This window comes from Salmo trutta, chromosome 22 (assembly GCF_901001165.1).
Source record: "Salmo trutta chromosome 22, fSalTru1.1, whole genome shotgun sequence".
Classification (NCBI taxonomy): domain Eukaryota; kingdom Metazoa; phylum Chordata; class Actinopteri; order Salmoniformes; family Salmonidae; genus Salmo; species Salmo trutta.
In genome coordinates, this window is record NC_042978.1 from 29,180,767 (window position 1) to 29,194,200 (window position 13,434).

The following is a 13,434-nucleotide window of genomic DNA, read 5'->3' on the forward strand; positions in this document are numbered from 1 at the left end:
CGACTTGGTTGTATATGTTGTATTAAGAGCTGTGTACAGTATAAATGTCTGTTCTCTCACCTCTCCTCATGCGGTTCTCTGTCCAGCGTTGGAGCTGCCGGCTGTGTCCTGGTCTAGAGGGTTTGGGCTGAGTCTTACTAGTGTCTAAGGCAGAGAGACAAAGGGAGCAGTTATACATGGCTCATTCTAACACTGGGTGCTACTACAGCCAAAACTGAGAAAGCAATACGGCCTACTAGTCAGAGACAATGGACCATTTAATTAAACATTCCAAGGAGGTCAGAGCCAAGCTCCTATAAAACCAGTATTAATACTCAAATTTGAGAGGAATCTCACTACTAGAATGTAGACAAAATACAATTCCAACAACCAGTATGAATGGAGGGGTATTGGTAAGGGTATAGAGTAGGCCTCTTGGCTTGGGTAGGGCACGCTAAGGTATTGAGAGTTAGCTAGTAGATAAGGGGTCCATAGGTTAGAGTACTGCAGACCTGTCAACCCTGTCCAACTTTTTAGAGTACCAGACGCGCACGGCAAATTGGAGATTCAACTCGCGCACTGTTTGAGCCTGATTGCAATTATAGAAATGTACCAAATCAAGTCTATAAAAAGGATGGAATAATTTCTGACAGCATTCCATTTATACATGGTAAAAGTCACTAACAAGATGTAATTAGAAAGAACACAAAGGGCCTTTATTCTTGGAGATTACATGTACAGTGTAGAATGAAGATAATTATCTATAAGGTTTTTCTTAGCACATGCCCCCAAGTTTAGTCTCTATAGTAGAGGAATGCTTGTCACCTCTCAAAACAGGGCCAATCACTAAGGCCAGCTCACAAGTATTGACTTTTTAGACACGGTTCCTAATCAACACTGAAAGCTAAATCATTTTGAAAGAAAAATGATTGCATCGACACAGACCGCAAACTGGCTACACAAAGCTTAAGTAGGCTACCACAAAGGGAATCTGAACGCTGTTCAGCAGGCTACCACAAAGGGAATCTGAACGCTGTTCAGCAGGCTACCACAAAGGGAATCTGAACGCTGTTCAGTAGGCTACCACAAAGGGAATCTGAACGCTGTTCAGCAGGCTACCACAAAGGGAATCTGAACGCTGTTCAGCAGGCTACCACAAAGGGAATCTGAACGCTGTTCAGCAGGCTACCACAAAGGGAATCTGAACGCTGTTCAGCAGGCTACCACAAAGGGAATCTGAACGCTGTTCAGTAGGCTACCACAAAGGGAATCTGAACGCTGTTCAGTAGGCTACCACAAAGGGAATCTGAACGCTGTTCAGTAGGCTACCACAAAGGGAATCTGAACGCTGTTCAGTAGGCTACCACAAAGGGAATCTGAACGCTGTTCAGTAGGCTACCACAAAGGGAATCTGAACGCTGTTCAGTAGGCTACCACAAAGGGAATCTGAACGCTGTTCAGTAGGCTACCACAAAGGGAATCTGAACGCTGTTCAGTAGGCTACCACAAAGGGAATCTGAACGCTGTTCAGTAGGCTACCACAAAGGGAATCTGAACACTGTTCAGTAGGCTACCACAAAGGGAATCTGAACGCTGTTCAGTAGGCTACCACAAAGGGAATCTGAACGCTGTTCGCTAGAAAAGTCCTCTGTTTCAGCCTATTGCATTTCTTTGCAGCGCATACATAATTTCAGTTTTTCAAAATTGATAAAATCTCAACTCTAGTGCAAAGGCATTTTAGAAGCATTGCGTCTATAGCAAATAGCGGACACTCGTCCATTTTTCATTGCGCAGTGTTCTAAACTCCCGACTCCATTTAAGGACAAGATGTTTAGATTTATTTTTTTATATTCTTTTGTAATGATTTTTGTGACGTGGATCATAATTACAGTTAATCAGGTTGCATGATCCTAGTAATGTTACGAGTAAAATACAACTAACGGGACGCAGAATTAAACGTATATCACACTCGCACAAATGCGACCAGTTATTTTTTGTATTTGCATTTAATTTCTTTCACTCGCAAACGCGAGTGAACTGCTGGCACTTCAGATTTACTCAGTGGATTTATTTTTGATTAAAAATGTATATATAAAAAGTAAAAAAAACAAATATATATATAAAAAAAAAAACAGGCCCTATTAATTACTGCTTACTTTTAACTCGGATCTCGTACCTGCATACATGGACAGAGAATTGCGTAGTTGGTACGCAAAATGTGTGCATGTTGGCGGGTCTGGTACTTTAGAGAGTTGGGGTCAGTACCTGCAGAGCTGGAGGAGAGTTCTTGGCTGGTAGAAGGCAGGCCGCAGTCGTCTGAGACCTGGGCAGCTTCCTCTATCTCCCCCGCCCGAGAAATTACAGGTTCCAGAGACACCTCCACACTGGACACGTACACAACACACACAGGTCATTCACTATGGAGGATCACACTATTATTACTGTTGCGGTTCAAGTTCAGTCAGCTATACAATTTGAAGCTTTACTTTTGATACATTTCATAGAGTAAACAAGGTGGTCTCACAGGTCTCCCCCAGGCGCCATGAAGACATCATCCCTCTCGTCCCCAGGACTTGGTCCTTCAGCCACCACCAAGCCTGGGGTTGAGGTGGTTACCATGGGAACAGACTGAGAGGCGTGTGCCGTGCCCTCAGATGGCGGGACCTCTGCAAATATGGACACTGGAGGGAGGGGGAGAGAATTAGCAGACGCTTATCCAGAGTTTATGTTGAGATGTGTGTTACTTGAACACTGTGAAACATTTATTTGGGCTGCAATCTGAGGGGCAGTTAACTCTAATGAACTTATCCTCTTCAGCAGAGGTAACTCTGGGCCTTCATTTCCTGTGGCGGTCCTCGTGAATGCCAGTTTCATCATAGCGCTTGATGATTTTTGCGACTGCACTTGAAGACCAGCATCCCGGAGTCGCCTCTTCACTGTTGAAGTTGAGACTAGCATTTTGCGGGTACTATTTAACGAAACTGCCAGTTGAGGACTTGTGAGGCGTCTGTTTCTCAAACTAGACACTAATGTACTTGTCCTCTTGCTCAGTTGTGCACCGGGGCATCCCACTCCTCTTTCTATTCTGGTTAGAGCCAGTTTGAGCTGTTCTGTGAAGGGAGTAGTACACAGCGTTGTACGAGATCTTCAGTTTCTTTGCAATTTCTCGCATGGAATAGCCTTCATTTCTCAGAACAAGAACAGACTGACGAGTAGCATTAGAAAGTGCTTTGTTTCTGGCCATTTTGAGCCTGTAATCGAACCCACAAATGCTGATGCTCCAGATACTCAACTAGTCTAAAGAAGCCGTGTTTTATTGCTTCTTTAAATCAGCACAACCGTTTTCAGATGTGCTAACATAATTGCAAAAGGGTTTTCTAATGATCAATTAGCCTTTTAAAATGAATAACTTGGATTAGCTAACACAACATGCTATTGGAACACAGGAGTGATGGTTGCTGATAATGGGCCTCTGTAAACCTATGTAGATATTCCATAAAAATTCTGCAGTTTCCAGCTACAATAGTCATTTATAACATTAACAATTTCTTCACTGTATTTCTGATCAATTTTATGTTATTTTAAAATGGACAAAAAAAAGGACATTTCTAAGTGACCCCAAACTTTTGAACAGTAGTGTATATATTCATAAGCGCAACGTGACCACAAGAGACAGGTTGGAATGTGACAAACACTTGACAAATCAACTTTTTGTTTTCTAAATTAGTGCAGTTTGAATTTGTTGATTAAATACAGGACATTGTAAACAATGACGGAAGAATTGTGTCATACAACCACTTAATCCAGTTGTAGGAGATGTACTGTATGCTCAATACAAAATAACCAACTCATTGCAGCTCTGCCACAAAAATGGAAAAGGAAATTACTTAAAAGAGAAGGAAATTAATGACTTTGTCATCCACCAATAAAAATAAAATCAGAAATGGCTTACAATTACTATTATAAACTGTAAAATGTATCAGTTTCACTAACAGTCAAGAGGGTTGACAACTATGCCGCATAAAATTCAAGACAGTTGGGAACAGACTTCCGATGTCCCAATACCGTCGGGTTTATGAACTGATATACAATACAATTGATGCATCCATTCGTTCTTTTCAATTAAAGCTATTATCTAAAATTCTCACTACAAAAACAATGCTCAGTATATGTGGTATTCAACAGTCAGACCGGTGCAGACTGCCATGCGGAAACAGAGTCAACAGAGCATCTCTTTTGATACTGTCCATCGGTGGCTTGTTTTTGTAGTCAGGTCCTGGAATGCTTATTATGACATAATATCTGGGTGTGGTTGGACCTGCAAACTGTATTGCTGGGGGACTTTAAGGACCAGTCAGTCAGTCAGTCAGTCAACAGGAAACATTGTGCACTTGGGTTTAAAAATAAATAAAAAAAATTAAAAATTAAAAAAACGGGGTGGGGGGGCAATTTCAGCAGAAATGTTGCAGATGGGGAGGATCAGGTCCCTATAGTGACACCATGGGAGAATGGAGGGATGCATTGCAAGAGGAAATGGTAGAATTATGATTTATTGGGAAACATGGGTTTATCTGTGGCTATCTGAAGGGTGGAATAAGTACATTGACAAATATACTGTGTAAATGTCTGAGGTCCTCCAATCATGGGTGAGGGTCGGGATTATTGCATGTTCTGCTTTTCGTTATTTATGTTCTGTTAAAATACAATTAAAAAAAAATCAGGACATGGTTGTTTGGTTGAAGGGCAAAAGGGCCAAAATGCAGTACTGTCCCGCACAATCCAGGGACACGTGGTCACCCTAGTGTGTGTGTACCGTACCTGGGGAAGCCACCTGCAGGGGTGTGGTGGGAACGCTGAGGCCCCCAGACTCATCCTCATGACCAGGCAGGAACAGAGGACTATCATACATCCCAAGACCTACAACATACACACACACTTGACTTCACCAAAGAGAGATGGACATGGCAAAAGTAAGATCTCTCCTAATCAAATGTCTCTAAAAGGTATCTGAGAAAAACAGTGAGAGGACCATATAACTAACATGTTGATCTCAGTGGTGTGTATGAGGACAGAGAGAGTGGGGGTGTCTCAATGGTAGGGTATGGAGAAATAGAAAAGGGATGAGGTGTGCCTGTGTACAGTCCAGTACCTCCTTGTGATGCCAGATGTCCCAGGTCAGAGTGGGAGGTGGTCTGGGGCATCAGATCCTCTGGGGTGCCGAACCTGAACCGGGGTACACCAGCCACCTGGGGAGAACTGGACCATAGAGAGCGAGAAGAGGTTAGAAGTACTATGGGGTTCCTATGGGGACTTTACTAGTGGTGTTTAGCTGCTGATGTGTGTGTTTCTCACTGGATAGCTTCTGCAAAGCTGTCAGAGCGGTGTGGCGGCACCAGAGTAGGAGTACTGGGAACCATCCTGTCATCATCAAAGAAGTGCTGCTGTAGGAAGGCAGAGGGAGGAAAGAATATTATACTAGAGCCTGACCGAAATGTATTTTTGGGTCCGATACCGTTTTTTTTTGGGGGGGGGGAACAAAACTCACCGATACATCTGCCGATATACTGTTTTACAGCAGGTAAATAAAAAAGTGATATTTTTACACATCGAATTTTCCTAAATTGCCATACAAATGAGGAATTGTCCCAAGAAATATTCTTCAAATGGTGCTTTATTACATTGTGACAATGACACGAGAATGGCCGCATTTCAGATTGAGATTCCCTTTTTTCCCCATTATATTTATTAAATATCAGTTATCAGTAGAATTATCGTCCGATACCGATATAGCGCTAAAAGGCCAACATCGGCCGATAATAAAATATCATCCGGGATCTATATTATACAAACACTGACAACAGAACACATGAGTTGCAGTTAAGGGATAGCGCAAAATGTTCTACTTAACCAGATAAACTCATGTATACCATTTTATATGTCTGAGGGGCAGTTTAAAGGAAGTTTACACGAGCCATTGCCAACTAGTGTTAGTGCAATGCCTGGAAGTCTATGTGCTACCTTTTCCCATATTGCGACTTACTCCAATATTGTGACTTACTCCGCCGCTGGCCATCCCAGGGGTGAGCTGAGGGACTCTGCCTACCGACTGGCGACGCATGGGGCGCTGTAAGGCACACACACACAGAACTCGGTACTACACAGATGTAACCATACCACAAAAACAGCAATACAATTGTCTTACGCACAGACACACACAGTGTAACTGGCTATATTGAGTCATAAGCACAAACCTGTACCTGAGCGGGGGGTCCCCGTTCCTGGGTGATGTTGAGGCGGGGGGGCAGCGGGTGGGGTGCTCTCCGTGGAGACTGGTGCATTCTGGGAGCAGAGCTGGTTGGGTCACTTGAGAAGGCTTCCATACTGCTGCTGCCCTCGACTGACAGAACATGAGACGACACTGTGGTTTAGTTTGACATTGTTCCTACATCAAAATCACAACACAAACGTAATCTCTCCAGACAGACACAGTTCGCGTCACCTTTCCTTGTTACATCATTGTCTGTTGAACTAACAGATACACCAATAATATTGTGAAATAGGCTCATGTCTATCAGTTTCCGACATGTTGAGTCTACTGGCTTGGTTAATCTACCAACAGAGTGACTAAAATGTATCTCTCAATCCAGACAGACACCAACATAAAAGTGGCAGATGTCTGACTGTGGAGACAAGTGTGTGACATAGTTTCCATCGTCTTACAGCTCCGTGTCTGGGAGTCAGCAGGGCGCTGGGTAGAGTCAGATGCTCCTAGACTCTCCTCCGTCTCCGTGCCTGGGTCCGTCCCATCAGGACCCTGGGAGGGAGGGAGGGAGGGAGGCACACACAGTGGGAGAGAGAGAAGACGAGGAAAGAGGGGGGAAGGAGATATTACAGGATGTTTCCCACGCACCATCTACTGCCCTGCAGTGTTGTGGTAAGCCGCACATGCTGATCATGATTAATTTCCCTTGTACAGGTATTCCCTTAGAGGTCTTGTAACTTTACAGCTAGCTAGACGGAGAGGGTGTGCCCCGCTTTCTTCTGCACCCGCACCCTGACCACAAAGCCCCCACCCTCCACCCACCCTTCCCCCCTGCCAACCCTCCAGGACCTTCAGTTCCCACACATACCGTCACTCTAGATCACAACACAGACATGAGGTAGCAGAGTGTAGCAAGAGCACTGGTGAGGCACCAATTGCTCACACAGAAAAACGTGCACACAACTTTGGTTACAACATTGCCTGGCTGTAACATCCGAGAGACGTGACAGTTGGAAAGAATTAGGGAGTGGGTGCAAGACAGGAAATGAGAGAGTAGAATTACAAAACACATGCTGGAAATGACATCGTTAAGTTTGTAACCGCGTGTGTATGTGTGTGTGTGGATCTTACCTCTGTGTCGTCTCCTTCATATGCCTCATTGCCATCTCCGCTCCCTTCATTGCTCTCCTCTCCTTCATCCCCAATCCCTCCATCATCTTCATCCTCCTCCTCGTCGTCCTCCTCCTCCTCGTCCTCTTCATCATAGTCCTAAAGAGAGGATGTAAAAGGTCTCAATCAACAGTCAGTTGAATTTAACATTTGATATGCAGCCCATACTCATCCCTTCAAATAGAGTTCCACAGATTTCTAAGTGCCATATACTCTCAGATCGTTTTAGGCAAGATTTTTGCTAGGATTTGAGGGAGTTCAATTGACCATTCGCTAAGCCCCGCCGTCAAATGTTGGGCAACCATTCACAGCGCTTCAATAGATAGCAAACACCTCAGGCAAGCTCACATTTGAAATGCATGAAAGCCATTGAGGGCATAACAAAAACTGAGTTTTCATCCAAAAACAAATTGTTTAAATGGCTAAATAATTTAACAGTACACCAGGGGTACTTGCTACTGTGATTCCGGAAATGCAGAGCCTGTTGGAGTATTTTTAGAATACAAAATTATACTTCTGTTACATTGTTTGCAGCTGGTTAAGTACCCTTCACTATTGACCACTCAACGTTGCTAACGCTAGCTAGATTAGCCAGTTAATATAACTAGGTTTTTTTCTAAATGCATGTTAGCTAGCTAAGTTATCCATGCTATGAATAGAAATCTCATCTGCTGTCGACATCTGGATACGATTTGAGAGTGCTAGATAGCAACTGACTGCATGCTGACAGTGCATTCAGAGCCATCCAGTGGCTAGCAACACAACAACCTTCATTTTACCAGGTTCCTGTGAAGCAATTGTAATGACAATCCACCACGACATACCCAAGAGTCTCCTGATTAGCAAGGGGTAGTCAGTTTAATTTCATTGTGTATTAAAAAATACACTATGAGATCATTGTGAGGGGATTTCGCAAGTGGTTAGAAGGGGGAATTGGGCTTCCCGTGAAAATGTTGTAACAGTAACCAAGGCTTAGCGAAGGATCAATTAAAGTGTCTAGCAACTAAAATATTTCAAATCGACAACAGTCGATTCCCTCAGTCCATACCGGTTCCTCTTCCTCATCATCCTCCACCTCCTCCTGCTGCTCGTCCTCGCTCTCAGAGTCGGTCACTATGACGATGACATCGTGCTGGGGGGGTTCTTCGTTGGCATCGTATGAAAATGAGATGAATGCAGTCTCGGACAGGAGCAGCTCTACAGGGACAGACTGAGACGCTGTACCCTCCTCTTCAGCCTCCTCTAGTACTGGGTACTCCTCCACCACCTGCTGACACACACACACACACACACACACACACACGATTAGACACACAAACCAGACTGAAAGACCATATCAGCCTCTCGAGAGAATGGGTAGTACACACATACCTGGCTGGTCTCTGGGGCTTCCTGGCTCTCTCCAGGCACCAGTCCCTCTGCACTGCCCTCAGCCAGCACCTCCTCCTGGGCCTCTGGCTCCTCTGGGTCGACTCTCTGGATGATGCGTAGCTTCTTGGGGATGGGGGGTTCAGAGGGGTCCTCCTGGGGGGTGTCTGTGTCAGTCACCATAGAGCTGTCCTGCTCCTCCTCACGAGGTCTCTTGGACATGGAGGATGTTCCTGGGGTGGCTGAAACTGGAGAATTGAAAAATACACAATTCTAGCTTAACTTGGTAGATATGCGGTTCATTCAATATTAGAGGACCAGTGGTAACGCAGTGAGAACTTCACTCATTGTCAACCCTTAAGCTTAGCTAGACAACACTACTATACCCCAAATCTATAGAAACTCCTGGTTAGATTTAATCGAGACGCTCACCTGTCCCAAACACAGCTGTGGACGTCGACGGCCTCTCCATTTGCGAACTGGGTGCCGCTTCCATGACTGGGGCCGGGGACTGCTCCTGATTGGCTGGTTCAGTGTGGGACAGGCTCTGTTGCTGTGTTGGTTGGACGAAGGCTGTGGTCTGGGTCTGGGTCTGCTGGACCACCAGCATTGGGTTGGTGGTCTGAACGTTGGGGCTGGTTGACCGTACTGAACCGCTGGCACTGCCGTAGACAGTCACATGCTCAGGCGGGCCCTCGGATGACTGCATGGCTGGAGGGGTCACAGGTGACAGGGTCAATACGGTTCAGAGATGGAAATACCATGTCTACGGTCTGATTCTCTATCCTTCCGTCTGAAATGTGCTCGTTCTCCCCTTCATGGATCTCATCTGATTCAAGTAATAAAGTGCACTTCAACTACCAAAACACTTCACAGACAGCCATCCTGCGCTTTAAAAATTACCAATACTCAAATATTAATGCTTTAACATTCACATCACACCAACAGTGATATTGGTTCCACAGAACTCACCTTCCTGGTTCTCCACCTGTGTGGTGGGCATGACGGTGGCAGTAGGGGTGGGGGTGGGCACAGTGGCGGGGGTGATCATGGGCCTGATGCTTGCTCGGGGGGTGGACTTGTTCCCGGGGATGGCAGGGGGCTTGCTGGGGCCTTGGGCTCCCAGAGGGGTGGGCTTGATGTTGGCAGTAGGTGGCTCAGAGGTACTGGCACTATGGGGAAGAGGAAATACAGATGAAAACGTCATTGCACAAGTTATCCAAGTGTAGTGAGTGTGTTTGCGGGAGAGTGTGCAAATACTTTACCTGCCCCGGTCTGCAGCTGGGGTGGTCTTCAGCGGTCCTCGCTGCTCTGTGGTCCTCTGCTGTTCCTGAGCCTATAGATAGGAGAGGAAAAATTAATAGCAATCCAGGCTAGTCAGGTAGAAAGCACAAGTGCTCTATTGAAGTCTATGCCTCCATTAACCCCTCCATCTCTCACCTTGCTGGGACCCTGTTCAGGAGGCTCATCCCTCTGCTCTCCGTGTCTCTCCTGCTGCTCCCTCAGGTCCCGCAGCTCCCTCTCCTGGCGGCTCAGACGGCCCTCGTACTGGGACTTCAGAGCACTGACTCTGACCTCCAGCTCCTCCCTCTGCTGCTTCAGCTCCTCATTTTCCTTCTGCAGCTGGTCCTTAGAGCCTGGGGAGGAGGATGGGATAGGGTCAAAAGGTCCCCCTTTTTTGCAAACATTTCATCACAAGACAAAAAATATCAGAGATCAGCATTCACATACCATTGCGGACAAAAATATTTGCACCCTTGCACCCTTTTCTTAAAGCTGCAATATGTAACTTTTTGTGTGACCCGACCAAATTCACAGAAATGTTAAGTTACACTTTCAGTTTTGTACACCAGATTCAAAAAAGGAGAAAAAGAAAAGGTGATATTTCACAGCAGTTTAGATGCGAAATTGATTCTCTACACTATACATTGCTTGTTTTGTCAAACTGAAATTAGGCAAACTATTCAATACCGGTACCCCTTGTATATATCCTCAGTATTGTTATTTTTATTCTGTTACTATTTTTCCTTTAGTTTATTTGGAAAATGTAAAAAAAATTGTAAATCTCTGCATTGGTGAAGGGCTCGTAAGTTCTACACCTGTTGTATTCGGTGCATTTAACAAACACAATTTGATTTGAAATGGCGATTTCTGAATATTGCACCTTAAAATAATTCTCAATTTCTCCTCAAATATGGTGAAATTTAAAATAAAATTGGTCTCCACACCTTGTTATTGGACTTAATACAGCAGAACCAAATACCTTTTTGTAAGACGTCAGTTCATATTTGTTTATTTAGAAAATAAAGACAAAATGGCATGGACAAAATTATTGGCACCATAGACCTAGTACTTGGCTGCACAGCCTTTGGCCAAGATAACGGTTTAAAAATGCTTCTTGTAGCCTGCAATAACCTTGCTGCACCATTCTACTGGTAATTTGGCCCACTCTTCAGCTGCAACTGCTCTAATTCTTGAATGTTTGAGGGGTTTTTAATAGCTGGACTCTTCCCTGTCCACTCCAGAACAGTTCAGTGCTTCTTCTTGAACCATTCCTGGGTGCTTTTGGATGCATGGTTGGGGTTGTTGTCCTGCAGGATGACCTTCACAATCAAATGCCGACCGTATTACCTCCCAAGAGAATTGTCTTTGGTTATAGTCACAGCCGTGTATATTCCCCCACAAGCCAATACCACAACGGCCCTTATTAAGGAACTACACTGGATTTTGTGAAAACTGGAAATCACATGTCCTGAGGGAGCATTTCTTGTAGCTGGGGACTTTAACAAAGCAAATTTGAGGAAAACGCTACCAAAGTTCTATCAACAAATTGCCTCTAGTACTCGCCCTTCAAAAACTCTTGACCATTGTTAGTCTCCCTTCCCGGGATGGCTACAAGTCCCTCTCTTGCCTCCCTTCGGCAAATCAGATCACGACTCCATTCTACTCCTCCCTACCTACAGGCAGAAACTCCAAACGGGAAGTACCCGTGCTAAGGTCAATTCAACACTGGTCCGACCAATCGGAATAAATACTTCAAGATTGTTTTGATCACGCGGGCTGGGATATGTTACGGGTAGCTTCAGAGAATAACACTGACATGGTGACTGAGTTTCAGGAACTGCGACTATTAAAACCTAGCCAAACCAAAAGCCGTGCATAGATGGCAGCATTCGCGCAAAACTGAAAGCGCGAACCACCGCATTTAACCACGGCAAGGTGACTGGGAATATGGTTGAATACAAACAGTGCAGTTTTGCCCTTCGTAAGGCAATGAAACAGGCAAAATGTCAATACAGAGAGAACGTGGAGTCGCATTTCAATGGATCAGACACAACGTATGTGGCAGGGAATCAGTGCCACAGACGCGGCTCACTCCTGAGGACTGTGGGCTCTTGTTCTCTGTGGCTGACGTCAGTAAGACATTTAAGCGTGTTAACCCTCGCAAGACTGCCGGCCGAGACGGCATCCCAAGCCACGTCCTCAGAGCATGCGCAGACCAGATGGCTGGAGTGTTTAAACATATTCAATCTCTCCTTATCCCAGTCTGCTGTCCCCACTTGCTTAAAGATGTCCACCATTGTTCCTGTTTCCAAGAAAGCAAAGGTAACTGAACTAAATGACTATCACCGCATAGCACTTACTTCTGTCATCATGAAGTGCTTTGAGAGGCTAGTTAAGGATCATATCATCTCCACCTTACCTGAAACCCTAGACCCACTTCAATTTGCATACTTCCCCAATAGATCCACAGACAATGCAATCGCCATCTACTTGCACAATCCCATCTGGACAAGAGGAACACCTATGCAAGAATGCTGTTCATTGACTATAGCTCAGCATTATGCTCGGGGCCCTGGGTCTGAACCCCGCCCTGTGCAACTGGGTTCTGGACTTCCTGACGGGCCGCCCCCAGGTGGTGAAGGTAGGCAACACCTCCACTACGCTGATCCTCAACATGGACCCCACAAGGGTGCGTGCTCAGCCCCCTGCTGTACTCCCTGTTCACCCATGACTGCGTGGCCATGTACGCCTCCAACTCAATCATCAAGTTTGCAGACAACAGTAGTAGGCCTGATCACCAACAATGACAAGACAGCCTACAGGGAGGAGGTGAGGGCCCTGGCAGAGTGGTGCCAGGAAAATAACCTCTCCCTCAACAAAAGGAGCTGATCGTGGACTTCAGGAGAGAGCAGAGAACACGCCCCCATCCACATCGACGTGGCCACAACGGAGAAGGTGAAAAGCTTCAAGTTCCTCTGCGTACACAGCATTGATAATCTGAAATGGTCCACCAACACAGACCTTGTGGTGAAGGAGCAACTGTGCATCTTCAACCTCAGAAGGCTGAAGAAATTCAGCTTGGCCCCTAAGACTCCCTCAAACTATTACAGATGCACCATTGAGAGCATCTTGTCGGACTGCATCAACGCCTGGTACGGCAATTGTACCGCCTGCAACCGCAGGGCTCTCCAGAGAGTAGTGTGGTCTGCCAAACACATTACCGTGGGCACAGTGCCTGCCCTCCAGGACACATACATCATCCGATGTCACAGGAAGGCCAAATAGATCATCAAGGACATAAACCTCCCGAGCCACGGCCTGTTCACCCAGCTATCATCCAGAAGGCGAGGTCAGTACAGGTGCATCAAAGC

At 45.6% G+C, this 13,434-nt stretch overlaps 1 protein-coding gene across 8 annotated transcripts in view; it reads right to left on the reverse strand.

Annotated features, from left to right (window-relative positions):
- The window catches only part of LOC115158548 (nucleoprotein TPR), a 40,457-nt gene that overhangs the window by 539 nt on the left and 26,484 nt on the right, over positions 1-13,434 (reverse strand). Inside the window, exons 33-48 of one of the 8 annotated variants that reach the window (XM_029707641.1) lie at positions 10,220-10,416; positions 10,045-10,115; positions 9,752-9,951; positions 9,212-9,490; positions 8,783-9,027; positions 8,460-8,681; positions 7,373-7,510; positions 6,700-6,793; positions 6,231-6,376; positions 6,038-6,103; positions 5,332-5,420; positions 5,129-5,235; positions 4,798-4,896; positions 2,504-2,660; positions 2,245-2,363; positions 61-144 (exon numbers count right to left, since the gene is read on the reverse strand). In XM_029707641.1, coding sequence (XP_029563501.1) covers positions 61-144; positions 2,245-2,363; positions 2,504-2,660; positions 4,798-4,896; positions 5,129-5,235; positions 5,332-5,420; positions 6,038-6,103; positions 6,231-6,376; positions 6,700-6,793; positions 7,373-7,510; positions 8,460-8,681; positions 8,783-9,027; positions 9,212-9,490; positions 9,752-9,951; positions 10,045-10,115; positions 10,220-10,416 — 2,313 coding nt within the window. Of the gene's footprint in view, positions 1-60; positions 145-2,244; positions 2,364-2,503; positions 2,661-4,797; positions 4,897-5,128; positions 5,236-5,331; positions 5,421-6,019; positions 6,104-6,230; positions 6,377-6,699; positions 6,794-7,372; positions 7,511-8,459; positions 8,682-8,782; positions 9,028-9,211; positions 9,491-9,751; positions 9,952-10,044; positions 10,116-10,219; positions 10,417-13,434 lie in introns of all 8 variants that reach the window. The other 7 variants (XM_029707638.1, XM_029707643.1, XM_029707637.1 and 4 more) reach the window with 7 other exon arrangements.